This window comes from Paroedura picta, chromosome 17, assembly GCF_049243985.1.
Source record: "Paroedura picta isolate Pp20150507F chromosome 17, Ppicta_v3.0, whole genome shotgun sequence".
Lineage (NCBI taxonomy): Eukaryota > Metazoa > Chordata > Lepidosauria > Squamata > Gekkonidae > Paroedura > Paroedura picta.
Genome location: NC_135385.1, coordinates 1 through 27,461, shown reverse-complemented (window position 1 = coordinate 27,461; position 27,461 = coordinate 1). Strand labels below are relative to the sequence as shown.

Here is a 27,461-nt window from a genome sequence, read left to right as displayed (position 1 = left end):
GGGAACTAAAAGGGCATCCTTGGTGTTCTCCCCAGAGCTCCTGCAGAGTATGGGATATGCACAGAAACGCAAGGAAATCTGAGGCAGTGAATAAACGGTCCCAAATCCATATATTGTCCAATGCCCACTTGAGTTTTGGAAATGACTACCTCACAGGGTGGTCGTTGGGCAATATATGAGTTTGGGACCTGTGGTCACACCCCAGTTCCCCAAAGCCAAGTCTGCAGACGTTAGGGAACAGGGTGGCCCACGAGAAGACAAAACAGTTACAAAGCCCAAGAAGGCAGATAGCCCAGCCTCCTTGGTTGGTGGTCTGCCAGCGCCTCTGAATGGGTCCCTAGGCACCCAAGACCCAGAGGCAGTCTTGAAGCCTATCAGGGAATCACCAGGGAGCTTGACCCTGTCCAGGGACAAGTCCCACAGTCAAAAGGCTTAGTTGGAAGTATGGCACAAGTTAGGCAGGCTAGGCTCCGTCTTAGCTTGTCTCAGAATCAAATGACAAAGTTCTAAAAAATAAATTGATATTTATTAAGGTGCACACATAATTATACACTGGCAGTGAGAAAACTAAAACATGATATAATATTTCTGGCTAACACATGATACTCACAAGAATGGCAGGATGACAAGACAGAATTTCAAAGTTGCAGGTTCCCAAGGCACAGGCAAAGGTTCCCCCAAAAGCTGAACAACAGGATGTTACAATAGAAAACCTTTATGGCTGATTCCCACGTGGGGTCTTGGACACAAAAGCCAGTCATATCCAAATTAACAATTTATTAATTAACCAGTAGGGTTACTAATGTCAGGCTAGATGAGCCAATCCTAAATCAGATGATGTAATGTCGACCCATCTCACTCAAGGCACATTTCTCACAACAAGTTAATTGGGAACAACTGAAGCCAATTGTCTTATCAGTAGGGTGCGGACAGTGTGAGGCTTCTCAAGGGCACAGGTGCAACGAATTGGCTGTACATTCCTGCATTAGGAGAGGAAAGACCTTCTCAGGAGGCCCACTAAAGATTCTGCAGGGCCGAAGCCTGAACCAAAGTTTCAGGAACAAAAATTTAAGCTACTATCTCACTACAGGACCATTTATTCACTGCCTCAGATTTCCTTGAGTTTCTGTGCAGATTCTACAGCTATGGGATATGATCAGGCCAAAGAGGCTGTTAAGCAGAGATTAAGGGGCATAGAACGTCAACGTCAATGAGATCTAGCTAGCAACCCATCCTTCATTGTCAGCGAACCCAATAGATGACATACCTAACCAGTATAATAATTACCAGTGTAATACTTAGTCATAGGAGGGGCTTTTCTTTAGCACGCTGTAACGTCCTCCTGGAGAGGAGACGACTGAGAAGGGATCTGAGAACCATCTTCAAGTATTTAAAAGGCTGCCATATGGAGGATGGAGCAGAGTTGTTCTCTCTTGCCCCAGAGGGACAGACCAGAACGAATGGGATGAAATTAATTCAAAAGAAATTCCGTCTAAACATCCGGAAGAAGTTCCTGACAGTCAGAGCGGTTTCTCAGTGGAACAGGCTTCTTCGGGAGGTGGTGGGTTCTCCGTCTTTGGAAGTTTTTAAACAGAGGCTGGAGAGCTGGAGGGGATGATTCTGTGAAGATTCAAGGGGGTGGCTGGTTACAGTGGATGAGTAATAGAATCACAGAATCATAGAGTTGGAAGGGGCCATAGAGGCCATCTAGTCCAACCCCCTGCTCAACGCAGGATCAGCCCTAAGCACCCTAAAGCATCCAAGAAAAGTGTGTATCCAGCCTTTGCTTGAAGACTGCCAGTGAGGGGGAGCTCACCACCTCCTTAGGCAGCCTATTCAACTGCTGAACTACTCTGACTGTGAAAATTTTTTTCCTGATATCTAGCCTATATCGTTGTACTTGAAGTTTCAACCCATTACTGCGTGTCCTCTCCTCTGCAGATAGGGTTGTGAGTGTCCTGCATAGTGCAGGGGTTTGGACTAGATGACCCAGGAGGTCCCTTCCAACTCTGTTATTCTGTGATTCTAGCTGGACAACTGTTGTTTTGTGTACATTCTTACTGCATGTTTTCTTCTGTAATATGTATTTTAGGATGTTTTAAATTCTGGTTTTAACAGATGTATCACATTATTTTATGCTTGTCTCTGACCGTAATAAAGAGTGTCTTTGTGGAACAGCATAGTGGTTCAGAGCGTCCGAGGAGGGCCTGAGAGACCCAGATTCAAATCCCCCACTCAGCCACAGAAGCTGGCTGGGTGACCTTGGACCCGTCTCACTCTGTCCGCTTAACCCGCCTCACAGGGTGATCATTGTGAGGACAAGTGGCTTGATGGAGAAAGGAGACTCTGACACATTTTGGGGTGCCCACTTTGAAGGAAAAAAGCAAACAAGATAGATAACTCTCTAAGGGATCTGATTTTACAAAACAAATGGATGTACCAAATATCTTGTGCTATTTTGTAGGTGAAAGATACCAGAGTGCTTATTGCGACCGAACAGCCGAAGATGCTAGACAGGCTCCGGGAAGCTAATATACTTTTGGAAGACATCCAGAAGGGCCTGAATACTTACCTGGAAAAGAAAAGGTTATTTTTCCCCAGGTAGGCTCCTCAGCGCCCTGACCTGGAAGGCAAGGAAGTCCGGGGATGCTGCCTCAAACTGGGTTTCATGAAGCCCCTGAGAGGGTTTCCCAAATGGGTAGGAGGTGATTAATTTTTTAAATATTTTAAAAATGGGAATTGTAGTCCATGGACATCTGGAGGGCCGCAGTTTGGCTACCCCTGCGCTAAAATGTAACGTACCCTCTTAAAGCCAGAGAGCCACAAGGCAGAGCTCCGCGTCCCTGCTCCTGGTGTCAAAACAAACCAACCTTCGTGTTTTCCCAAAAATGTCTCTTGGACAGATTCTTCTTCCTTTCCAATGATGAACTGCTGGAGATTTTGTCTGAGACCAAAGACCCTCTCCGCGTCCAGCCCCACTTGAAAAAGTGCTTTGAGGGAATCGCCAAGCTGGAGTTCACGGAGGACTTGGAGATTACCGGCATGATCAGTTCGGAGAAGGAAGTCGTCCCTTTTATCCGGAAGATCTACCCGGCGCAGGCCAAAGTAAATTTTCCTCCGCATTATTCTTTAAGTATCGTTCCATAATATATCCATGATGCACTCCCACAACGTCATAAAACTGTACAGGTTGGTTTTTCAGGCTGCACGGCTAATTGCTTCATGGGTCGTAACATCTGTACAGCCAGTCTTCTGATCTTGTAAGTATATAATGATCGGGTTTAGCCTGGCGCAGACTTACAACAAAACCAGTAACTCCAGCTTCTTCTATTCTGTGTGCCTAGATCAGGGGTAGTCAAACTGCGGCCCTCCAGATGTCCATGGACTACAATTCCCAGGAGCCCTTGCCAGCATTCGCCAGCGAATGCTGGCAAGGGCTCCTGGGAATTGTAGTCCATGGACATCTGGAGGGCCGCAGTTTGACTACCCCTGGCCTAGATTCTCATCATACATCTTGTGTTCATTGACCTGATAGTCGTGTTCGCAAGAGTGCAAATTTACACTGAGAAAAATGCTCCTTGGCAGGCTGTATTGTAGAACAGGGGTAGTCAACCTGCGGTCCTCCAGATGTCCGTGGACTACAATTCCATGAGCCCCTGCCAGCGTTTGCTCATGGAAATTGTAGTCCACGGACATCTGGAGGGCCACAGATTGACTACCCCTGCCGAAGAATACAGTCCTTCCAGTCAAAATGGCAGAATCCGGTAGCACCTTAAAAATTGATTGGATTATGAGCCTGAAATGGCAAGAGCTTTTGTGAGCCAGAACCTACTTCAGTGGATGTGTGAAGCATTAACATTCTGCAGGCAGGGATGTATATACCAAAGCTACAAAAAGTTTAAAAAGTAGTTGTGGGAGAGCAAGAAGGCTCATAGATGATGGGATTATAATTCAGAGTTTAAATGAAAACAAAAAACAGTCAAAAGTGTGAATTATTGACCATCAGAGTGATGTGGGCCACTTCCTAACACTCATGAATTGGCAAAATTTCATGAATCTGAACAGTGTACTTAAACCTGGTATGATGGACACTTGGTTTTTAATAGTGAGATAACTATTCAAAGTCCTTGTTGAGTCAGAGTTTGACAGTTGCATATAAATTCCATCTCAGCAGCGTCTCCCTGCATTCTCCCTTTGAAGGTTTTCTGCCGCAGAGCCTTAAACACTGATGGAATTTCTTCCCTCATGTCCTAATTAAGCCCCGTTTTCTTTAGATCTCCATAGAGTCCTTATGATTTTCGTTCTTTTTTTCATTTTCAAGGGCATGGTTGAGAAATGGTTATCACAGGTCGAAGAAATGATGTTGTCCAGCATCCGAAATGTTATAGAAGATGGCATTGGAGGGTATGCCCAGGTAATAGCGACATACTTGTTCTTCAAGATGAACTTGGTCCCATAAGGATAGGTTCCAGTGGGTGGCCGTGTTGGTCTGAAGTAGCACAACAAAAATAAGAGTCCAATTTGTTGTTGTTGTTAGGTGGGAAGTCGTGTCCGACCCATCGCGACCCCATGGACAATGATCCTCCAGGCCTTCCTGTCCTCTACCATTCCCCGGAGTCCATTTAAGTTTGCAACGACTGCTTCAGGGACTCCATCCAGCCACCTCATTCTCTGTCGTCCCCTTCTTCTTTTGCCCTCGATCACTCCCAGCATTAGGCTCTTCTCCAGGGAGTCCTTCCTTCTCATGAGGTGGCCAAAGTATTTGAGTTTCATCTTCAGGATCTGGCCTTCTGAGGAGCAGGCAGGGCTGATCTCCTCTAGGACTTTGTTCGCCTTGCAGTCCAAGGGACTCGCAAGAGTCTTCTCCAGCACCAGAGTTCAAAAGCCTCAATTCTTTGACGCTCGGCCTTCCTTATGGTCCAACTTTCGCAGCCATACATTGCAACTGGGAAGACCATAGCACCTTTAAGACCAACAAAGGTGTATTCAAGGCGTGAGCTTTCAAGTGCAGGCCCTCTTCCTCAAACTAAATGAACAACCACTGTAAACGTAGAGATATAAGGCAAAAGCAAATTCTCCCCTCTGTTCAGCCAATTGCCACAGTAAGCAAACTCCACTCAGGAGAAAAGTTTCCTTACTGGAAAATAACAGGCTGCTCCTACAAGGCTTTTGCCAAGACGAAAGGAAAGATGGGCACTAGGCAGCTTTGGCCTCCAGTACCCACCAGCCCCCCTTGTACCAATTTGGGTGTGAAGTGTCCAGGCTGTAGATCCAACATCCCAGGGACAAGGAAAATAAGACACCGCTGTACAGTAATGCAGCAGAGAGCAAATGGCAAGCACTCTAATTCACACCCTAAAGCACGGCAGCGTTCTAACCCCTAGCCCAAAGCAGTCTCATTTTTTAACCCCTATAGCAAAAACAAACGTGATGAAGGACAGAACCAGCCTTTGGTGGCTAAAGAAGATATAATGGCCAAAGAAGCAGGTTTATGCCCTCTCCCATTCTCCTAGAACAACAACCCTGAGAGAATTTGACTAGCCCATGGTCCCCCCTAACAAGCTCCCAAGGCAGAGGCAGGATCTGAACCTGGGACTCCCAGGATCCTAGGACAATACTCTAGCCCAGTAATTCCCAGTTAGGCATCTGTGGGAGCTCTAAAGTGCCGTGGTATGGGGGTTGTTCTGAACTGCCCTCTTAGCTCCTATTCTTCTTCCCGGCATACGTGAGGCAGATCTGCCATAGGAATAGTAAAGGAGGGAGCAAAGGAGGGCTACAGGTGTGGGGAGTGATGTCACTTCTGGGGCGTGGCCAGGTGACATCCCTTCCAGGGCTCCTCAAAGTCTGAAAAATTATATCAGGGGCTCCTCCACGGTCAAAAGGTTGAAAAGCGCTGCTCTAACCACTATACCAGGGGTAGTCAAACTGCGGCCCTCCAGATGTCCATGGACTACAATTCCCAGGAGCCCCTGCCAGCATTTGCTGGCAGGGGCTCCTGGGATTTGTAGTTCATGGACATCTAGAGGGCTGCAGTTTGACTACCCCTTCACTATACCAAGCTGTCTCTTTTGGTGTAATGTGGAACTCGTGTATAAAATGAGATCTGGACAGGAGAGCTGTTTATTTGGGCCCTGGGCGCATTAGAAGCCGTGAAGGTCAGCAGCTTCCTACTCACTGTAGCCCACATGCTGGCAAAAGGCCAGGAGCAATTGTCCATGTGCACGTTTCATGCTAGCCTCCTACAAACAAGACACTTCTGCATACCTCTTTTGTAATACGCGAAGGAGCCTTAAGAAGCAGACGGCAAGTCCTGGAGATGCTCTCAGGTGGGCTCACCGACAGCTTAAAAGACAAACCCTCTCTTTCACCTCAAATGCCGGGGCTCATTCCACACATGTCGGATTTGAGAAGCAGATTTTCCTGTTCCGCACAGGTCGATCCAGCTGCAAAAGCACACTGAAAGTGCATTATCCGTCGTGTGCAGAATGCAGGGAGCTCTGTCGCTGTCGTTTGGCACGGAGGGAGTTTTCTTTGACATACTCATTCGATGCTTACTCCCTGCTTGTTTTTCAAATGATGTAACGCTCAAGGCAACCGCTGAGATTTGTCGCTGTGTTTTAAAAGGTTCCCCGCAAAACCTGGGTGCTCCAGTGGCCTGGACAAATAGTCATCTCTGTGTCATCCATCTTCTGGACAAAGGAAGTGTCAGAAGCCATAGTACAAAGGACATTACAAGTAAGCCTGTTTAAAAAAAAATAACAACCAAATGCTGAGAGTCGGTCAGTTTTAAGATTGCATTTGGTACAAATGAGTTTTGTGTGTGTGTGTGTGCGTGTGTGCGTGTGTGTGTGTCTACTGATAAATGTATTTACAGTGCTGCGGAACAAAAAGCATAAGGTGTGGATGATTCATGCAACAGGTGACACAAAACTTGATCACTGCATTCCCCTGTATTGTGAAAATACTCCATATACATATATTCTGTTACAAATAGCCCATATGTATATTCTATTAAAAAGTAGAGAATCTAAGGCAGTGGAAGACAAAATGTGGCTTTCCAGTCCATCTGTCTATCTGCCTATCTGTCCGTCCATTCATCCTTCCATCCCTCCCTCCCTCCCTCCCTCCCTACACCCATCCCTCCACCCACCCACCCATCCCTCCCTCCCTCCCTCCCCCCCCCACCCCCCCTCCCTCCCTCCCTCCACCCTATTCCTATTTTCCTATTCCTAATTCTGCACTGCCTTTTGTTCCACTTCCTTTCCTCTCAGCCTGTACCAGTCGCTGCTTTCCTCTCTTTCCCCCCCTCCCCTCTCTTGCACTCCCGTCCTGCCGCTTCTCTTCCTCCCTTCTCCGATCCTCAGCCACTCACCTCAAACGAGATTTTAGAAACCTGCAACATCAGTTTGGGCTCCCTGGAGATGTTGTTTGAGGTTGTCTTGGGAGTTCAAATTGGTGTTAGAGAATTCATGAGAGAGCAATCTCTATGTTTTTAAACTTTTCAAAGTATTATTAGATGCAAAGCCTTAAACTTTCCAGTTTTCCTGCCACTCTAGAGATTCCACAGGTTCTGCATAGATCTACCACTTATCTTTAAAGAAAGGGCACAATCTGTCCAAAGCAGTTTTAAATTTCATCCATTTGCAGGGTGGATATTTTTATGCATTTCTAACTCTGCCCCTGGAATGGAAGGACTTTAACAGTGCTTCGTTTGGGCTGGGTTCTGGTCCAAGAAGCAGAGCTATGGAAGGCAAATAAAACGGTCACAAGCGGTGGGCGGGGCCTGGGGGGCTCTCGTAACTGCTGTCAAGTCAATGCTCGTCTTATGTTGACCCCAGGAAGGGACTTTCAAGGCAAGTGAAAAGCAGAGGTGGCTGGCCATTCATTGCCTCCCTCTGCAGAGCCTTCCTTGGGGGTCTCCCATCTAAGTACCATCCCTGCTTAGCTTAGACGTACGGTGACCCCAGCAAGGGGGTTTCATGCAAGTGAAAAGCAGAGGTGGTTTGCTGTTGCCTCCCTCTGCAGAGTCTTCCTTGGGTGTCCCCAATCTAAGGACTAAGATCTGACCAGATCGGGCTACATGAGGACTCTGGGGAGAAGGATGATCCTAGTCCTGCTCTGGCTCTCCCACGTGCCCACCTGGCTTTCCCACTCTGCCCAGTTATGCACACACGTGCCCAACTCACCTGCCTACCTGCCCTCTCTGTCTTCCATCCCTGTGGCTGCCTGCTTGGTGTTACGGCCTGCTCGCCCCCTGGTCTACCCTCCCGCTTTGCTGCCTGCTGACCGGCAAAGTGTGGGGAGAAGCAGACATGCTGAAGAAACAAGTTGAAGCTGGTTCTCAACCCCCTTGTGCCTGTTTCTGATGGCCACCACCGCCAAGCAACTGCCTGGCACCTTGAGTTGCTAAAGCCATCTCCTGTACCATGTGTGGAGGTTCACCCCGTCCCCCTTTCTGCAAATCCTGGGTGGCCTCCAAGTCTGAAGAGCCTCAGTCCTGGTTGTTCATGTTGAAGGGGGTTTTGATCTGCACTAGGGGATGGTGGAGGGCACTGGAGGTTGTATGCCTGTGTCTCTTATGCTGTGGTTTCCCTGGAGCAACAGCTTCTCAATTTTTTTTGGGGGGGTGTCAGCTTTTTTTGAAGAAAAGCAACATACAGATTGGAGAAATTGTCGAACTGGTGCGCGGAAAGCTGTCCAGCGGGGCCCGGCTGACCCTGGGGGCGTTGACTGTCATCGACGTGCACGGTAAGCAGTCGGGCCAAGGAACGGGAGAATGCAGGGGCCGCCGGCTGCAAACGGAGAAGCCGTGTGCCTCTTGACACGAGGGCCGTGGGAGGAAGCGTGGGCTTGGTTAGGCGTCATTCAGCTGGGGCTAAAACACCTTTTAGCATCGTTGATTGCGGCTCGAAAGTTCAGTTAGTCTCTTGAATCCCACTGAACCTCTTTTAAAGCTCTCCACTTTAGCTGAATCCCTGCCTGCAGAAGCAGGCTGGTCTGTTCACGTACAGGGAAAGTTCCCAGTGGGCCCCTGGAGGGCCGCTGGCCGTGGCCCTGCAGAAAGAACAGACCCAGCTGCCAGCCACTTAGCCTAGCTTGCTCCAGGGCCGTTTTAGCTCCCCGGTCCATGCCTGCTACATCTCTGCTTGTGAATTCCTTGGTAAGGCTTATTGATTGATTGATCGTGTGGCACGTGTGAAATATAGTTAGGAGATGCTAAGATGGTCTGACGGTCAGCCAAGCGACATTTGGAGGCGGTTTGGTGTTGCTTGGCCTTGCATCATGATCCTGGTATTCCTCGGAGGTCGCCCTTCCACGTGCCAGCCTGGGCTTGGCTTCTGAGATCTGATGAGTTTGGGCTTTCCCGGGCTATCCAGGTCAGCTCCTTGGTAAGGAATTTTTCCCCAGTGCAGTTTTAGTTCTTTGATCAACAACATTAAGTGACCAATACTGTTCAGCAGGGAAGTTTGTGAAGGGCTCCCGCATCTGCCTCCACGCTCTGCCTCCACGCAGGGGTGTCCAAACTTTGGCTGTCGAGATGTCCATGAACTACAATTCCCATGAGAATCATGGGAATTGTAGTTCATGGACATCTTGACAGCCATCACTTGGCCACCCCTGATCTCAGACATTCCCAGTCTGATAGCGGGTCAGAGAAGGCCTCCCTCTCTCTCTCTCTCTCTCTCTCTCTCTCTCTCTCTCTCCCCCCCCCCCCTCTGGAAAGCCCCTGTGAGTCAGAGCCATGTAGGAAAGCTAAATGCTTAACCTCCTATTAAGTCTACTGCCGCAGTGCCTCCCAACACACACAAGAAGTCTATTCTTCTACAAGACTACGGCAGCTAGTGCTGGCTAGAAAATGGAAAATGCAGGAGCTACCGTCAATAGAAGACTGGCTGAGCAAATTGGCAGATCTCGCCAAGATGGCCAAATTGACATTAGTGGTTAATGGAAAACCAGAAGAAGCCTTTCAGGAACAATGGGGTCCTTACCTGAACTATTCAAGAAGGACGTAGATAAAATTGAAAGGGTACAGAGGAGAGCGACGAAGATGATCTGGGGCCAAGGGACCAAGCCCTATGAAGATAGGTTGAGGGACTTGGGAATGTTCAGCCTGGAGAAAAGGAGGTTGAGAGGGGACATGATAGCCCTCTTTAAGTATTTAAAAGGTTGTCACTTGGAGGAGGGCAGGATGCTGTTTCTGTTGGCTGCAGAGGAGAGGTCACGCAGTAATGGGTTTAAACTTCAAATACAACTATATAGGCTAGATATCAGGAAAAAATGTTCACAGTCAGAGTAGTTCAGCAGTGGAATAGGCTGCCTAAGGAGGTGGTGAGCTCCCCCTCACTGGCAGTCTTCAAGCAAAGGTTGGAGACACACTTTTCTTGGATGCTTTAGGATGCTTAGGGCTGATCCTGTGTTGAGCAGGGGGTTGGACTAGATGGCCTCTATGGCCCCTTCCAACTCTATGGTTCTATGATTCTATTTAAAAAAGTAAAATAGATGGAGAAAGGAGCGGGTTCTAATATGATTAGACTCTAAACAATTGCTTCACCAATGCTTACTAGATGTATCTACTCTATTTCTATCTGTTCTGGAAGAAATAGAAATCTATATTTAAAAAATAAAATGCTTAACCTCAAGATCCCAGTTGGTTTCTAAGGCCTGCTCGCTTCTGCAGCTCGTGACGTGGTGGCGAAGCTGGCCGAAGACCGAGTTTCCGACCTGAACGATTTCCAGTGGATTTCTCAGCTGAGATATTACTGGGAAGACGGGGACGTGACGGTCCGGATGATTACGACGGAAGCCAGATACGGCTACGAGTACCTGGGGAATTCGTTGCGCTTGGTGATCACGCCCCTCACCGACCGATGCTACAGGTAAGGAGACGCGAAACCCCCAAAACTTGCTCTGATGTAGCGGAGCTGGCTTTGAACCGCGATGGACTCAGCTAGAATATCAACGTAAGGAGGAGGCTGAGCATCAGGAGGCCAGGGACAGGAGGCAGTGCTTCCCTGCAGTCACTGGGCATTTCAGTCAAGAAGCAGATGGGAAACCGGGCTCTCGCCAAGACATAGAAAAAACATAATGCATCTGAGATCCCGCTGGTCTTCTGCAAGGGCTCTCTCTTGCTCCTGCATTGTATGGCTTCTTTGAGCTGGATTTTTGCGTATCTTTGTAAGTGACTTGCAGTCCTCAGTGGGGAAAGCTGAAGAGGAAATGTTTCAACCGAGGAAGTGGTAAAACCAGGCATAAGTCTCAACGAGGTGTCTGTGTGAGTCTTATTGTTTCCAGCTTCAGAGGAGACTTAAAAGTTGGAACGTTTCCCCTTGAGCGGAGACGCCTGACGCTTACAGGAATAGCGCACCGAGCTGGGATTTATTTTTCCCTTGCCGTTGAAACTGTGCGCTGCCTTGCGGTGAAATACGCAGGCAAAGGGGTGTCTCTCTGTCAAATACACTGGAGCAAGGATCGAACCATTTCCAGAGGCTCTAGTGCTCATAATCGGGCAGGATTTCGGACAGACATTCTCCGTGCCTCTCTGGCGTGAGATTTGTGATTCGGTTTCTTCCCTGCCGCAGACCGATAAATAATTCCAGCAATTCATTCTGGCCCTGTGTAGCTCACCGGACTAAATTAAAAATCTGCAAGGCTTGGCCCTAAAGGATCAGATTCAGTCCCCGTCCTTCAGCCTTTCTGATGCCGTGAATGTATAGAATCATGGAATCATAGAGTTGGAAGGGGCCATAGAGGCCATCTAGACCAACCCCCTGCTCTACGCAGGATCAGCCCTCAGCATCTTAAAGCAATGACTGTGTATACAATGACTGTGTCCTCCTTCCATCAGGGACCATTTCAAATGCTTGGTTCCTCAGAGCTGCCAGATACATAATACCTGTGAGCTGGCTTTTTCGAATGAGGCCAGTGACTAGAGCTCCATGGCTCGACTGGCAGCAAGAACCGTGGGCTTGGGTACACACCTACGTGGGAACAGGGTCAAATACAGGACTGGGGGTTGTTTTTGCTTCACCCCAAGACTGCTTGTCTTTCATTCTTGTACTGACACTCTTGTACTGGCAGAGGAGAGGACACGCAGTAATGGGTTGAAACTTCAAGTACAACGATATAGGCTTGATATCAGGAAAAAGCTTTTCACAGTCAGAGTAGTTCAGCAGTGGAATAGGCTGCCTAAGGAGGTGGTGAGCTCCCCCTCACTGGCAGTCTTCAAGCAAAGGTTGGATACACACTTTTCTTGGATGCTTTAGGATGCTTAGGGCTGATCCTGCGTTGAGCAGGGGGTTGGACTAGATGGCCTGTATGGTCCCTTCCAACTCTATGATTCTATGATTCTATGATCCTGCGTTGAGCAGGGGGTTCGACTAGATGGCCTCTATGGGCCCTTCCAACTCTATGATTCTATGATTCTATGATCCTGCGTTGAGCAGGGGGTTGGACTAGATGGCCTCTATGGCCCCTTCCAACTCTATGATTCTATGATTCTAAGAGCTGATCCTGCGTTGAGCAGGGGGTTGGGCTAGATGGCCTGTATGGCCCCTTCCAACTCTATGATTCTATGATTCTAAGAGCTGATCCTGCGTTGAGCAGGGGGTTGGACTAGATGGCCTGTATGGCCCCTTCCAACTCTATGATTCTAAGAGCTGATCCTGCGTTGAGCAGGGGGTTGGGCTAGATGGCCTGTATGGCCCCTACCAACTCTATGATTCTATGATTCTAAGAGCTGATCCTGCATAGAGCAGGGGGTTGGACTAGATGGCCTGTATGGCCCCTACCAACTCTATGATTCTATGATTCTAAGAGCTGATCCTGCATAGAGCAGGGGGTTGGACTAGATGGCCTGTATGGTCCCTACCAACTCTATGATTCTATGATTCTAAGAGCTGATCCTGCATAGAGCAGGGGGTTGGACTAGATGGCCTGTATGGCCCCTTCCAACTCTATGATTCTGTGATTCTATGATTCTATGACACACGTTTGAGACCGATGGCACCTTTAAAACCAACAGTTTTATTCAGAGTACGAGCGTTTGTGAGCATGCAGCAAAACTTTGTGGGTTTGGCTGTAAAGGGGCAGGAACTGGCTTTGAGACTTACATAAATCCCTCATCTGCTCAAAACACACAGCCTGAAGCTTTCTCTGCTGAAGTTCGGTATCATTGGATCCCCCCCCCAGAATAGATGGCTTTTGATCGGGATGCATTCCGTTGCTGATTTGAGGTGTGACGTATTTTATAAACGAAAAGGACAACGTCAGGGAAACACAACTACCAGTCCCCATCTGGCACTAGGGATTGTACTGGGGTGTCCCTTTGGAAAAGAAACCAGTATTTTCCAGATCTGGGTTCCAAGAACGGATTCCATACCAGTCTTGCAGATTCTTTGCATCGCCAGTATCAATTTGGGATTTGTGTTTAGGTTTGTTTGATGTTTGGGAAATGTCGCATTATGGGCACTTTCTGGTTGGCTGGAGTGGCTGGTTTTCAAGTGAATGAAGCCAAAATGTTCAGGGTTCTAGTCCTGATTGTCCACTGTGGACCTCCCAAGTTTCAAGCAGATTAGACCACGGGGTCCAGTTCCATCTGCCCCCAGTCACCCTTGTTGCCTTCTTCATTTCTTTATGTGTGTGTGTGTGGGGGGGGGAATATATTCAGATACCTGAATATATCTGAAAAATAGTTATTTTGGGGGGATCCTAGAATCATAAAGTTGGAAGAGACTGCCAGGGTCATTTAGTCCAACCCCCTGCAGAATGCAGGATATGTATTTAAGACTGGAAATATCTGCAAACACATCCCAAGATTGCATGGCTTTAGTTAGGGGCATACAAACACTTTTTGGAGCTACGAAAACAGGAGGGAGAAAGGACAATTGGAAGTATGGCATCCTTCAAAGGAAAATGCTCTTGATTTCTGTCCTTTGACTCAAAGATTTAACAGAAACACACGGTAATTGTTTTGTAACACGTCTACCGACAAACCAAAACACCCCTGTCAGTGCAACAGTTGGCTATGCTACATGATCATTGCACCCACTTGTTAATTTGCGTGCATGTAGACTTCTTTCAAGATTTACTCCTCCCCATTCAACTTGTGGAAGGCCTTCCCCGCTTGAGAAAAAGAATTGTCGGTGTGTTGATTTTTCTTAAATGTTGTAGGTTAGTTTATCAGCCTCTCATTGCGCTTTTTTTTTTTTGTTTATTTAGGGGTGGGATAATATTTTTAATCCTGGCAAATAGAAGGGGAAGAAATGGAGATGGAGATAGTGACAGATTTTATTTTCCTGGGCTCCAAGATCACTGCAGATGGGGACTGCAGCAAAGAAATTAAAAGACGCTTGCTCCTGGGGAGGAAAGCTATGGCAAATCTAGACAGCATCCTAAAAAGCAGAGACATCACCCTGCCAACAAAAGTGCGTTTAGTCAAGGCTATGGTCTTCCCAGTTGCAATGCATGGCTGCGAAAGTTGGACCATAAGGAAGGCCGAGCGTCAAAGAATTGAGGCTTTTGAACTCTGGTGCTGGAGAAGACTCTTGCGAGTCCCTTGGACTGCAAGGCGAACAAACCGGTCAGTCCTAGAGGAGATCAGCCCTGACTGCTCTTTAGAAGGCCAGATCCTGAAGATGAAACTCAAATATTTTGGCCACCTCATGAGAAGGAAGGACTCCCTGGAGAAGAGCCTTATGCTGGGAGAGATCGAGGGCAAAAGAAGAAGGGGACGACAGAGAATGAGGTGGCTGGATGGAGTCACTGAAGCAGTAGGTGCAAACATAAATGGACTCCGGGGAATGGTAGAGGACAGGAAGGCCTGGAGGATCATTGTCCATGGGGTCGCGATGGGTCGGACACGACTTCGCACATAACAACAATATTTTTAAAGAGCCTCTTGTGGCGCAGAGTGGAAAGGCAGCAGGCATGCAGTCTGACAGCTCTGCCCATGAGGCTGGGAGTTCGATCCCAGCAGCCGGCTCAAGGTTGACTCAGCCTTCCCTCCTTCCGAGGTCGGTAAAATGAGGACCCAGCTTGCTGGGGGGTAAACGGTAATGACTGGGGAAGGCACTGGCAAACCACCCCATATTGAGTCTGCCAAGAAAACGCTGGAGGGCGTCACCCCAAGGGTCAGACATGACCCGGTGCTTGCTCAGGGGATGCCTTTACCTTTAATATTTTTAAACATATTCCTTAGTGTCGCAAGCTGTGTGAAGAAACATGGCATAAAGGGCTAGAAACAGAGCAGTGCCCAGAGCCTGTGGATCATATTCCTCTTGCTTTTTCCCACCTTTCTCTTTAGAACATTAATGGGGAGCTTTGAAACTGAACCTTGGGGGCGCCCCGGAAGGACCCTGCAGGGACCGGTAAAACGGAAACTACCAAAGACCTTGCAAAAGCACTAGCTAAGCAGGTACCATTTGACTGAGCCTCTCTTGGAGGTTCTTTGGAGATACTCTTTTTTGGGGGAGAACTTTCAGAGGCCATCAGACGTTCTTGAAGACTTGAACAAAGGGTGAAACTCTAAGAGCCAGATTGGTGTTGTGGTTAGGAGTGCGGACTTCTAATCTGGCATGCCGGGTTCGATTCTGCGCTCCGCCACATGCAGCCAGCTGGGTGGCCTTGGGCTCGCCACGGCACTGATAAAACTGTTCTGACCAAGCAGGAATATCAGGGCTCTCTCAGCCTCACCCACCCCACAGGGTGTCTGCTGTGGGGAGAGGAAGGGAAGGTGACTAAACTGCTTTGAGCCTCCTTCAGGTAGAGAAAAGCGGCATATAAGAACCAACTCTTCTTCTTCTGTTCTGACCAAGCAGTAATATCACGGAACCCCCCACTCTGCCATGGTGGTTTGCTGGGCATACTTGGGCCAGCTACACATTCTCATCCTAACCTCCTTCACAGGATGGTTGTTAGGATCAAATGGAAGAAAAGAGGTTGATGTGAGCCAATTTGCATCCCTGCCAGGGAGAAAGGAAGCTAGTAAAACCCAAGGCAGGCCGACAGCGGTCCTGTAGCCGCTTGGACTTTCACCTTCTCTATCATTTCTTCCAGTGCGTTGTCTTCAATTGTTCAGACGGGCTTGATTACAAAGCCATGGGCAAATTCTTTAAAGGGCTGGCCCAAGCTGGAGCCTGGTCCTGCTTCGATGAGTTCAACAGAATCGAGGTAACATTGTTCTAGCCGAGGTGCTCATCACCATTACGGTCTGCTAAGCTTAACTTTGAGAGCCTCTTGTGGCGCAGGGTGGCAAGGCAGCAGACATGCTGTCTGAAACTCTACCCATGAGGCTGGGAGTTCGATCCCAGCAGCCGGCTCAAGGTTGACTCAGCCTTCCCTCCTTCCGAGGTCGGTAAAATGAGCACCCAGCTTGCTGGGGGGTAAACGGTCATGACTGGGGAAGGGAATGGCAAACCACCCCGTATTGAGTCTGCCATGAAAACGCTGGAGGGCGTCACCCCAAGGGTCAGACATGACCCGGTGCTTGCACAGGGGATACCTTTACCTTTAAGCTTAACTTGCAACCATGCTCTTCTTTTGACCCGAGTGCTTGTTTGACAGTCCCTGCCATTGTATCGCATAGGGAAGTTTTCTTTATAGCTGTTGAATTGAGACACGACTCAGAGTCGGAAAACCTTTATTGGCATACAAAAATGGGGCATGTAAGCAGGAGAACACAGTGAGACTTTAAAAAAAAATAGATGCAGGTAACATTTATTCCAGGGGGGTGGTTCTGTTGAGAGTGTTGCAGGAAACAAACATTAAGAGGAGATTTGTGTCACTTCAGACCAGCTTTTCTCAACCTTTTTACTGTTGAGACACCCCTTCAGGCTTCCAGAAACCCCAGAAGGGGCGCAATTGTGCGGAATGAATATGGTTGGGAAGCAGAGCTGTAGACACGCCCACCTGGGGCCCCTCCCCTTCCCATCCCTCCAGGCCCATCATTGGCCATCTTTGGGAGTGGGGTGGGGGGTTAATATATGGTCATATCACCTAATAAATCAATTAACTTCCCCCCCCCCCCAATTTAGGAAGCTCTTCCAGGGCCATCAAGAAACCTCAGGGTTTCACAAAACCCTGGTTAAGAAAAGTTGCTTTATAGGGCAATGAACCTTGCCAGTTGCTTCTTGGGAGCTGCCAAGGCCGTGTGTCTGTGACCCATTTCAGCCACTTGCTGTTCAGCTCTCAGCTGTCCAGGCTGCCATTGCTGGACAGCTCCCTGTTCAGATTTTGGCTCTGCTCCCTGAGCACCCTTTCAGAGATGGCCGGACTACGCTGTTTGACCTGGATGACCCATGGACATGACCCCAGGGGGGGTCGCTTTACAGGGATGCTCTGCAGCATAAGACCTCCAAACCTGACTACCTCCTGCCAGCCCCCCCCTCTTAGTTGATGATGTCTTTATATGTAGATTCAAGTGTTGGTCTGAAGTAGCACAACAAAATCAAGAGTCCAAGAGCACCTTTACGACCAACAAAGATTTATTCAAGGTGGGAGCTTTCAAGCGTGCATGCGCTTGAAAGCTCCCGCCTTGAATAAATCTCTGTTGGTCTTGAAGGTGCCACTGGACTCCAATTTTGGTTTTTATTTGTAGATAGCAGAGGGCAGCCACATTGACCTGCAGGAGAACAGCTAGAACAGCTTAAGCCAACAAGATTTTGGGGGCATGAGCGTTCGAGAGTCAAAGAACCTTTATCCGAAGCTTACGCCCCCAAAGTCTTGTTAGCCTCTAGCAGGGGTGGCCAAACGGTGGCTCTCCAGATGTGCTGGCATGTGCATGTGCTGACAGGGGCTTATGGGAATTGTAGTCCGTGGACATCTAGAGAACCACAGTGTGACCACCTCTGCTCTAAAGTGGCAGTGGACTCCAACCTAGCTGCCCTTTAGATGTATGACTTTTTGTTTTGTCTGCGTAGGTTGAAGTGCTGTCTGTAGTGGCCCAGCAGATCCTCAGCATCCAGCAGGCCATTATGCGGAAGCTCAGAACGTTCATCTTTGAGGGCACAGAGATTTCCCTTAATCCGACCTGTGCAGTGTTCATCACGATGAATCCGGGGTATGCCGGACGGGCAGAACTTCCTGATAACTTGAAGGTAAATGTTTCCTCCTTCTTCTAGCAGAGCTGAAATTGATTGCTGTTCTTCTCACACATCCTTTCCTAATGCTCCTGCTTTATATGGGAACAGGGCAGATGCTACCCCCATCAAGTCTTCCTTGGCCCTTTCTCTAGCTGCCTTCCCTTCATCTGATCCTGTGAACTTAGGGAGTGGGTGGGCAGAAGGGATTGTGTTAGTGCTTGGCTCTTGTGGGCCTTTCTTGCATGCCCAGGGAAATGCCAATTGCCACTTTAGGATCGGGAGGCAAATTTCTTCCAGGCCAGACTGGCCAGGGATTCTGTTTTGTTTTGTTTTTTGGGGGGGTCGGGCGAGCAATCGGAGGGCCCAATCGGCAGGTGCAAAGCACCTGCCGATTGGACCCTCCGATTGCCAGTCCGGAGGAAGGAGCCAATCGGCACCCTTCCTCATCACGGACTGAGCCCGCCCTAACTCCTCCCACTCTGCCCTTAGTGAATTATTTAGGGCGCCGCGGGCGGTTTTAAGATAAGATGAGACGGTAGCCTGAACCAGCCCCACCCTTTTCCGACCTCTGGTTCCTGATAAAATGTACCCATTTCCCCTGTACTTGGATTCTAGAGAGCAGCACCTTGAGAGACCAAACAGGCCTTTGTTTCCCTGTGGAACCTTTTTCAATAGGTCACGGGATCACTTAGCTGCTTCCCCGCTCAACTTTCTGTGCTTCTTTAGGCATTGTTCCGCACCGTAGCCATGATGGTCCCGGATTACGCTTTGATTGGGGAAATCTCACTTTATTCCATGGGATTCCTTGACTCGAGGAGGTAAGTTAAATTGGGTGTGTGCTTTTGGGGTCTTTTTTTTTTTTTTACAGGTAACGAATTCACATTTAAAAAACCTACCTGTCACTCACTACCACCCAGAGGGGAAGTTGTTCACACCTCAAAGCCGCCTTTAGAACTTGGCCTTGCTTGTGAATGAATAGATGAATGGAAGGAGGGAGGGAGGGAGGGAGGGAGGGAGGGATGGAGGGAGGGAGGGATGGATGGAGGGAGGGAGGGTTGGAGGGAGGGATGGAGGGTTGGAGGGAAGGAGGGAGGGAGGGTAGGAGGGAAGGAGGGAGGGATGGAGGGAGGGTTGGAGGGAAGGATGGAGGGAGGGATGGATGGATGGAGGAGGGAGGGTTGGAGGGAAGGAGGGAGGGAGGGATGGAGGGTTGGAGGGAAGGAGGGAGGGAGGGAGGGTTGGAGGGAAGGAGGGAGGGAGGGAGGGTTGGAGGGAAGGAGGGAGGGATGGAGGGAGGGAGGGAGGGAGGGATGGAAGGAGGGAGGGAGGGAGGGAAGGAGGGAAGGAGGGAAGGAGGGAGGGAGGGAGGGAGGGAGGGAGGGAGGGAAGGAGGGAGGGAGGGAGGGAGGGAGGGAAGGAGGAAGGGAGGGAGGGAGGGAGGGAAGGATGGAGGGAGGGAGGGAAGGAAGGAGGGAAGGAGGGAGGGAGGGAGGGATGGAAGGAGGGAGGGAGGGAGGGGTGGATGGATGGCTGAATGAATGAATGAATGAATGAGTGAATGAATGAATCCGCCTCTGAATGTCTCCTGCCTTGAAAACCCAGCCTCCCCAAATCAGCTGAAACATGACCATTAGCAGAGGGAGAAATCTGAATACATTTTTAGCCCCTGTTTTAAATGATCCGGGGATTCAGAGTCGGTTTGCGATTGCCTGCCTCTGCGCAGAGACTGCGGACTTCCTTGGTGGTCTCCTGAGATCTGATAAGAACAGACTCGGATGGACCACCCAGGTCAGGACATGTTGAATAGCCCTAGATTTTTTAAAACAAGCTGACTTGGCCATATCCCTTTTCCCCAAACAGTAGCTTTTCCCCGCTTTTCCCCCTGCGGTGTCTAAGTGTCAGCATGTTCTCCTCTTTCGCAGCCTTGCCCAGAAAATTGTCGCAACCTACCGCCTTTGCTCGGAGCAGCTGTCTTCACAGCATCACTATGACTACGGGATGCGTGCGGTGAAATCCGTCCTGACAGCAGCAGGGAACCTGAAACTGAAGTACCCGGAGGAGAATGAAAGTGTCCTGTTGCTCAGGGCACTGCTGGATGTTAACTTAGCAAAATTCCTGGCACAGGATGTTCCCCTCTTCCAGGTAAGGTGACCGATCCCGAGGTTTACGTGCTGCCATTCAAACAGGAAACAGGGAGATATTGACTGGGCGATTAGTTATTAGGACTTATTGAGCTGATAAAGGAAGCTACAGACTTCAGTTTGCAAGACTGGAGCAAGGCAAGACATTTTGGAGCACATTAATCCACAGGCTCGCCATAAACCGGAAACGCCTAGGTGGCGTGTACAACTTGTGAGAGAAATGCCCTCTCAGAATAAATTAGGGGCCCAGATTTTTCAGCAACAGTGTTTCCTACAGGGGGCAGCTGGATGCCCAGAGGAGGCATACAAACAAAAGCAAAGGCTCCCCTTGGTATGGCCTTCTAGCAACTGGTATTCAGAGGTAAACTTTCTCTGAACATGGAGGTTCCATTCATCCATCAGAAACAGCAGCCTGTTGTCCAAGAATGTGTTAATAGAATCATAGGAGCATAGAATCATAGAGTTGGAAGGGACTTCCTGGGTCATCTAGAATCTCCCACCATCCTTTTGAAGACATTTCAAACTAGTGGCCGTAATGGCATCGGGTGGCAATAAACTCTGAAGTTGATTTTATTTTATATGAAGAAGGATGTCTTTTTGCCTGTCCTCTTGAATTGACCGTAAGGCTAATCTGGTTGCAACATCCGCCTTTCCTGATTCTACCAGTCCCTTTTTTATAGAATTTTTTTTGCAGTATTCCAAAGTCAGAGAAAGTTATAGAATAGAAATTTACAGGCATTGCAAGTCCTCGTGCCAGTGTTTTTGAAATTCCTCTGGAGATCTGTGATTAAACAAGTCTGTTGGCTGGCGGATGGTCCTGATTGGCTGAGGCTGGTGTTCTCACTTCCTGACTGAGTCCTGATTGGCTGAGGATGGTGTTCTCACTTCCTATCTCAGTCCTGATTGGCTGAGGCATGTTATCTCACTTCCTGACTCAGTCCTGATTGGCTGGGGCAGGAGCTCTCACTTCCTGACTCAGTCCTGATTGGCTGAGGCGGGTGCTCTCACTTCCTGACTCAGTCCTGATTTGCTGACGCAGGTGTTCTTACTTCCTGACTCAGTCCTGATTGGCTGGGGCAGGAGCTCTCACTTCCTGACTCAGTCTCGATTGGCTGAGGCAGGTGCTCTCACTTCCTGACTCAGTCCTGATTTGCTGAGGCAGGTGTTCTTACTTCCTGACTCAGTCCTGATTGGCTGGGGCAGGAGCTCTCACTTACTGTCTCAGTCCTGATTGGCTGAGGCTGGTGTTCTCACTTCCTGACTCAGTCCTGATTGGCTGAGGATGGTGTTCTCACTTCCTGACTCAGTCCTGATTGGCTGGGGCAGGAGCTCTCACTTCCTGACTCAGTCCTGATTGGCTGAGGCGGGTGCTCTCACTTCCTGTCTCAGTACTGATTGGCTGAGGCTGGTGTTCTCACTTCCTGACTCAGTCCTGATTGTCTGGTGCTGGTGCTCTCACTTCTTGACTCAGTCCTGATTGGCTCAGGATTGTGTTCTCCCTGACTCAGTCCTGATTGTCTGAGACAGGTGCTCTCACTTCATAACTCAGTCCTTATTGTCCGCAGCTGGTGTTCTGCCAATTTTGTAGCTGACTCCTCCCCTTCTCATGACAGCCATTTTGTAGAGGACTCCTCCCCTTCACTAGGCAGCCATTTTGGAGCTGACTCCTCCCCTTCCCTAGGCAGCCATTTTGGAGCTGACTCCTCCCCTTCTCATGGCAGCCATTTTGTAGCTGACTCCTCCCCTTCCCTAGGCAGCCATTATGTACCTGACTCCTCCCCTTCTCGTGGCAGCCATTTTGTAGCTGACTCCTCCCCTTCCCTAGGCAGCCAGTTTGTACATGACTCCTCCCCTTCTCATGGCAGCCATTTTGTAGCTGACTCCTCCCATTCCCTAGGCAGCCATTTTGTAGCTGACTCCTCCCCTTCCCTAAACAGCCATTTTGTAGCTGACTCCCCCTTCCCTAGGCAGCCATTTTGGAGCTGACTCCTCCCCTTCTCATGGCAGCCATTTTGTAGCTGACTCCTCCCCTTCCCTAGGCAGCCATTATGTACCTGACTCCTCCCCTTCTCGTGGCAGCCATTTTGTAGCTGACTCCTCCCCTTCCCTAGGCAGCCAGTTTGTACATGACTCCTCCCCTTCTCATGGCAGCCATTTTGTAGCTGTCTCCTCCCATTCCCTAGGCAGCCATTTTGTAGCTGACTCCTCCCCTTCCCTAAGCAGCCATTTTGTAGCTGACTCCCCCTTCCCTAGGCAGCCATTTTGTAGCTGACTCCTCCCCTTCTCATGGCAGCCATTTTGTACCTGACTCCTCCCCTTCCCTAAGCAGCCATTTTGTAGCTGACTCCTCCCCTTCTCATGGCAGCCATTTTGTATCTGACTCCTCCCCTTCCCTAGGCAGCCATTTTGTACCTGACCACCCCTTTCCTAGGCAGCCATTTTGTAGCTGACTCCTCCCATCCCTAGGCGGCCATTTTGTAGCTGACTCCTCCCCTTCCCTAGGCAGCCAGTTTGTAGCTGAATCCTCCCCTTCCCTAGGCAGCCAGTTTATAGCTGACTCCTTCCCTTCCCCAGGCAGCCATTTTATAGCTGACTCCTCCCCTTCCCTAGGCAGTGATTTTGTAGCTGACTCCTCCCCTTCCCTAAGCAGCCATTTTGTAGCTGACCCCTCCCCTTAACAAGGTAGCCATTTTGGAGCTGACTCCTCCCCTTCCCTAGGCAGCCATTTTGTAGCTGACTCCTCCCCTTCTCATGACAGCCATTTTGTAGCTGACTCCTCCCCTTCCCTAGGCAGCCATTTTGTAGCTGACTCCTCCCCTTATCAAGGCAGCCATTTTGTAGCTGACTCCTCCCCTTCCCTAGGCAGCCATTTTGTAGCTGACTCCTCCCCTTCCCTAGGAAGCCATTCTGTAGCTGACTCCTCCCCTTCTCATGGCAGCCATTTTGTAGCTGACTCCTCCCCTTCCCAAGGCAGCCATTTTGTACCTGACTCCTCCCCTTCCCTAGGCAGCCATTTTGTAGCTGACTCCTCCCCTTCCCTAACCAGCCATTTTGTAGCTGACTCCTCCCCTTCTCATGCCAGCCATTTTGTACCTGACTCCTCCCCTTCCCTAGGCAGCCATTTTGTAGCTGACTCCTCCCCTTCCCTAAGCAGCCATTTTGTAGCTGACTCCTTCCCTTCTCATGGCAGCCATTTTGTAGCTGACTCCTCCCCTTCTCATGTCAGCCATTTTGTAGCTGATTCTCACCTTCCCTAGGCAGCCATTTTGTAGCTCACTCCTCCCCTTCCCTAGGCAGCCATTTTGTAGCTGACTCCTCCCCTTCCCTAGGCAGCCATTTTGTAGCTGACTCCTCCCCTTCCCTAGGAAGCCATTTTGTAGCTGACTCCTCCCCTTCCCTAGGAAGCCATTTTGTAGGAGACTCCTCCCCTTCCCTAGGAAGCCATTCTGTAGCTGACTCCTCCCCTTCTCATGGCAGCCATTTTGTAGCTGACTCCTCCCCTTCCCTAGGCAGCCATTTTGTAGCTGACTCCTCCCCTATCCTAAGCAGCCATTTTGTAGCTGACTCCCCCTTCCCTAGGCAGCCATTTTGTAGCTGACTCCTCCCCTTCTCATGGCAGCCATTTTGTACCTGACTCCTCCCCTTCCCTAAACAGCCATTTTGTAGCTGACTCCTCCCCTTCTCATGGCAGCCATTTTGTATCTGACTCCTCCCCTTCCCTAGGCAGCCATTTTGTACCTGACTCCACCCCTTTCCTAGGCAGCCATTTTGTAGCTGACTCCTCCCATACCTAGGCGGCCATTTTGTGGCTGACTCCTCCCCTTCCCTAGGCAGCCAGTTTGTAGCTGAATCCTCCCCTTCCCTAGGCAGCCAGTTTATAGCTGACTCCTCCCCTTCCCCAGGCAGCCATTTTATAGCTGACTCCTCTCCTTCCCTAGGCAGTGATTTTGTAGCTGACTCCTCCCCTTCCCTAAGCAGCCATTTTGGAGCTGACTCCTCCCCTTCTCATGGCAGCCATTTTGGAGCTGACCCCTCCCCTTATCAAGGCAGCCATTTTGTAGCTGACTCCTCCCCTTCCCTAGGCAGCCATTTTGTAGCTGACTCCTCCCCTTCCCTAGGCAGCCATTTTGTAGCTGACTCCTCCCCTTCCCTAGGCAGCCATTTTGTAGCTGACTCCTCCCCTTCTCATGGCAGCCATTTTGCATCTGACTTCTCCCCTTCCCTAGGCAGCCATTTTGTACCTGACTCCACCCCTTCTCATGGCAGCCATTTTGTACCTGACTCCTCCCCTTCCCTAGGCAGCCATTTTGTAGCTGACTCCTCCCCTTCTCATGGCAGCCATTTTGTATCTGACTCCTTCCCTTCCCTAGGCAGCTATTTTGTACCTGACTCCACCCCTTTCCTAGGCAGCCATTTTGTAGCTGACTCCTCCCATCCCTAGGCGGCCATTTTGTGGCTGACTCCTCCCCTTCCCTAGGCAGCCAGTTTGTAGCTGAATCCTCCCCTTCCCTAGGCAGCCAGTTTATAGCTGACTCCTCCCCTTCCCCAGGCAGCCATTTTATAGCTGACTCCTCCCCTTCCCTAGGCAGTGATTTTGTAGCTGACTCCTCCCCTTCCCTAAGCAGCCATTTTGGAGCTCCCCTTCTCATGGCAGCCATTTTGGAGCTGACCCCTCCCCTTATCAAGGCAGCCATTTTGTAGCTGACTCCTCCCCTTCCCTAGGCAGCCATTTTGTAGCTGACTCCTCCCCTTCCCTAGGCAGCCATTTTGTAGCTGACTCCTCCCCTTCCCTAGGCAGCCATTTTGTAGCTGACTCCTCCCCTTCCCTAGGCAGCCATTTTGTAGCTGACTTCTCCCCTTCCCTAGGCAGCCATTTTGTAGCTGACTCCACCCCTTCTCATGGCAGCCATTTTGTACCTGACTCCTCCCCTTCCCTAGGCAGCCATTTTGTAGCTGACTCCTCCCCTTCCCTAAGCAGCCATTTTGTAGCTGACTCCTCCCCTTCTCATGGCAGACATTTTGTAGCAGACTCCTCCCCTTCCCTAGGCAGCCATTTTGTACCTGACTCCTCCCCTTCCCTAGGCAGCCATTTTGTAGCTGACTCCTCCCCTTCCCTAGGCAGCCATTTTGTAGCTGACTCCTCCCCTTCTCATGTCAGCCATTTTGTAGTTGACTCTCACCTTCCCTAGGCAGCCATTTTGTAGCTCACTCCTCCCCTTATCAAGGCAGCTATTTTGTAGCTGACTCCTCCCCTTCCCTAGGCAGCCGTTTTGTAGCTGACTCCTCCCCTTCCCTAGGAAGCCATTTTGTAGCTGACTCCTCCCCTTCCCTAGGCAGCGATTTTGTAGCAGACTCCTCCCCTTCCCTAGGAAGCCATTCTGTAGCTGACTCCTCCCCTTCCCTAAACAGCCATTTTGTAGCTGACTCCTCCCCTTCCCTAGGCAGCCATTTTGTAGCTGACTCCTCCTCTTCTCATGGCAGCCGTTTTGTAGCTGACTCCTCCCCTTCCCTAAGCAGCCATTTTGTAGCTGACTCCTCCCCTTCTCATGGCAGCCATTTTGTAGCTGACTCCTCCCCTTCCCTAGGCAGCCATTTTGTACCTGACTCCTCCCCTTCTCATGGCAGCCATTTTGTAGCTGTCTCCCCCCATTCCCTAGGCAGCCATTATGTAGCTGACTCCTCCCCTTCTCATGGCAGCCATTTTGTAGCTGACTCCTCCCCTTCCCTAAGCAGCCATTTTGTAGCTGACTCCTCCCCTTCCCTAGGCTGCCATTTTGTAGCTGACTCCTCCCCTTCCCTAGGCAGCCATTTTGTAGCTGACTCCTCCCCTTCCCTAGGAAACCATTTTGTAGCTGACTCCTCCCCTTCTCATGGCAGCCATTTTGTAGCTGACTCCTCCCCTTCCCTAGAAAGCCATTTTTAGCTGACTCCTCCCCTTCCCTAGGCAGCCATTTTGTAGCTAACTCCTCCCCTTCCCTAAGCAGCCATTTTGTAGCTGACTCCTCCCCTTCTCATGGCAGCCGTTTTGTAGCTGACTCCTCCCCTTCCCTAAGCAGCCATTTTGTAGCTGACTCCTCCCCTTCTCATGGCAGCCGTTTTGTAGCTGACTCCTCCCCTTCCCTAGGCAGCCATTTTGTACCTGACTCCTCCCCTTCTCATGGCAGCCATTTTGTAGCTGTCTCCCCCCATTCCCTAGGCAGCCATTATGTAGCTGACTCCTCCCCTTCTCATGGCAGCCATTTTGTAGCTGACTCCTCCCCTTCCCTAAGCAGCCATTTTGTAGCTGACTCCTCCCCTTCCCTTGGCAGCCATTTTGTAGCTGACTCCTCCCCTTCCCTAGGCAGCCATTTTGGAGCTGACTCCTCCCCTTCTCATGGCAGCCATTTTGTAGCTGACTCCTCCCCTTCTCATGGCCGCCATTTTGTACCTGACTCCTCCCCTTCCCTAAGCAGCCATTTTGTAGCTGACTCCTCCCCTTCTCATGGCAGCCATTTTGTATCTGACTCCTCCCCTTCCCTAGGCAGCCATTTTGTAGCTGACTCCTCCCCTTCCCTAGGCAGCCATTTTGTAGCTGACTCCTCCCCTTCCCTAGGCGGCCATTTTGTAGCTGACTCCTCCCCTTCTCGTGGCAGCCATTTTGTATCTGACTCCTCCCCTTCCCTAGGCAGCCATTTTGTAGCTGACTCCTCCCCTTCCCTAGGCGGCCATTTTGTAGCTGACTCCTCCCCTTCCCTAGGCAGCCAGTTTGTAGCTGAATCCTCCCCTTCCCTAGGCAGCCATTTTGGAGTTGACTCCTCCCCTTCTCATGGCAGGCATTTTGTAGCTGACTCCTCCCCTTCCCTAGGCAGCCATTTTGTAGCTGACTCCTCCCCTTCCCTAGGCAGCCATTTTGGAGCTGACTCCTCCCCTTCCCTAGGCAGCCATTTTGTAGCTGACTCCTCCCCTTCCCTAGGCAGCCATTTTGGAGTTGACTCCTCCCCTTCTCATGGCAGGCATTTTGTAGCTGATTCCTCCCCTTCCCTAGGCAGCCATTTTGTAGCTGACTCCTCCCCTTCCCTAGGCAGCCATTTTGTAGCTGACTCCTCCCCTTCTCATGGCAGCCATTTTGTAGCTGACTCCTCCCCTTCCCTAGGAAGCCATTTTGTAGCTGACTCCTCCTCTTCCCTAGGCAGCCATTTTGTAGCTAACTCCTCCCCTTCCCTAAGCAGCCATTTTGTAGCTGACTCCTCCCCTTCTCATGGCA

General features: G+C 50.0%; 1 protein-coding gene across 1 annotated transcript in view; it reads left to right on the top strand.

Annotated features, from left to right (window-relative positions):
* LOC143827096 (dynein axonemal heavy chain 3-like) overlaps positions 1-18,020 on the top strand; it is a 76,985-nt gene extending 58,965 nt beyond the window's left edge. The window contains exons 25-33 of the mRNA XM_077316341.1: positions 2,465-2,601; positions 2,904-3,105; positions 4,322-4,414; positions 6,625-6,735; positions 8,634-8,748; positions 10,679-10,877; positions 15,302-15,412; positions 16,054-16,167; positions 17,916-18,020. Coding sequence (XP_077172456.1) covers positions 2,465-2,601; positions 2,904-3,105; positions 4,322-4,414; positions 6,625-6,735; positions 8,634-8,748; positions 10,679-10,877; positions 15,302-15,404 — 960 coding nt within the window. The 3' untranslated portion in view covers positions 15,405-15,412; positions 16,054-16,167; positions 17,916-18,020. The remainder of the gene's footprint in view (positions 1-2,464; positions 2,602-2,903; positions 3,106-4,321; positions 4,415-6,624; positions 6,736-8,633; positions 8,749-10,678; positions 10,878-15,301; positions 15,413-16,053; positions 16,168-17,915) is intronic.
* Positions 18,021-27,461: the final 9,441 nt, after the last annotated feature.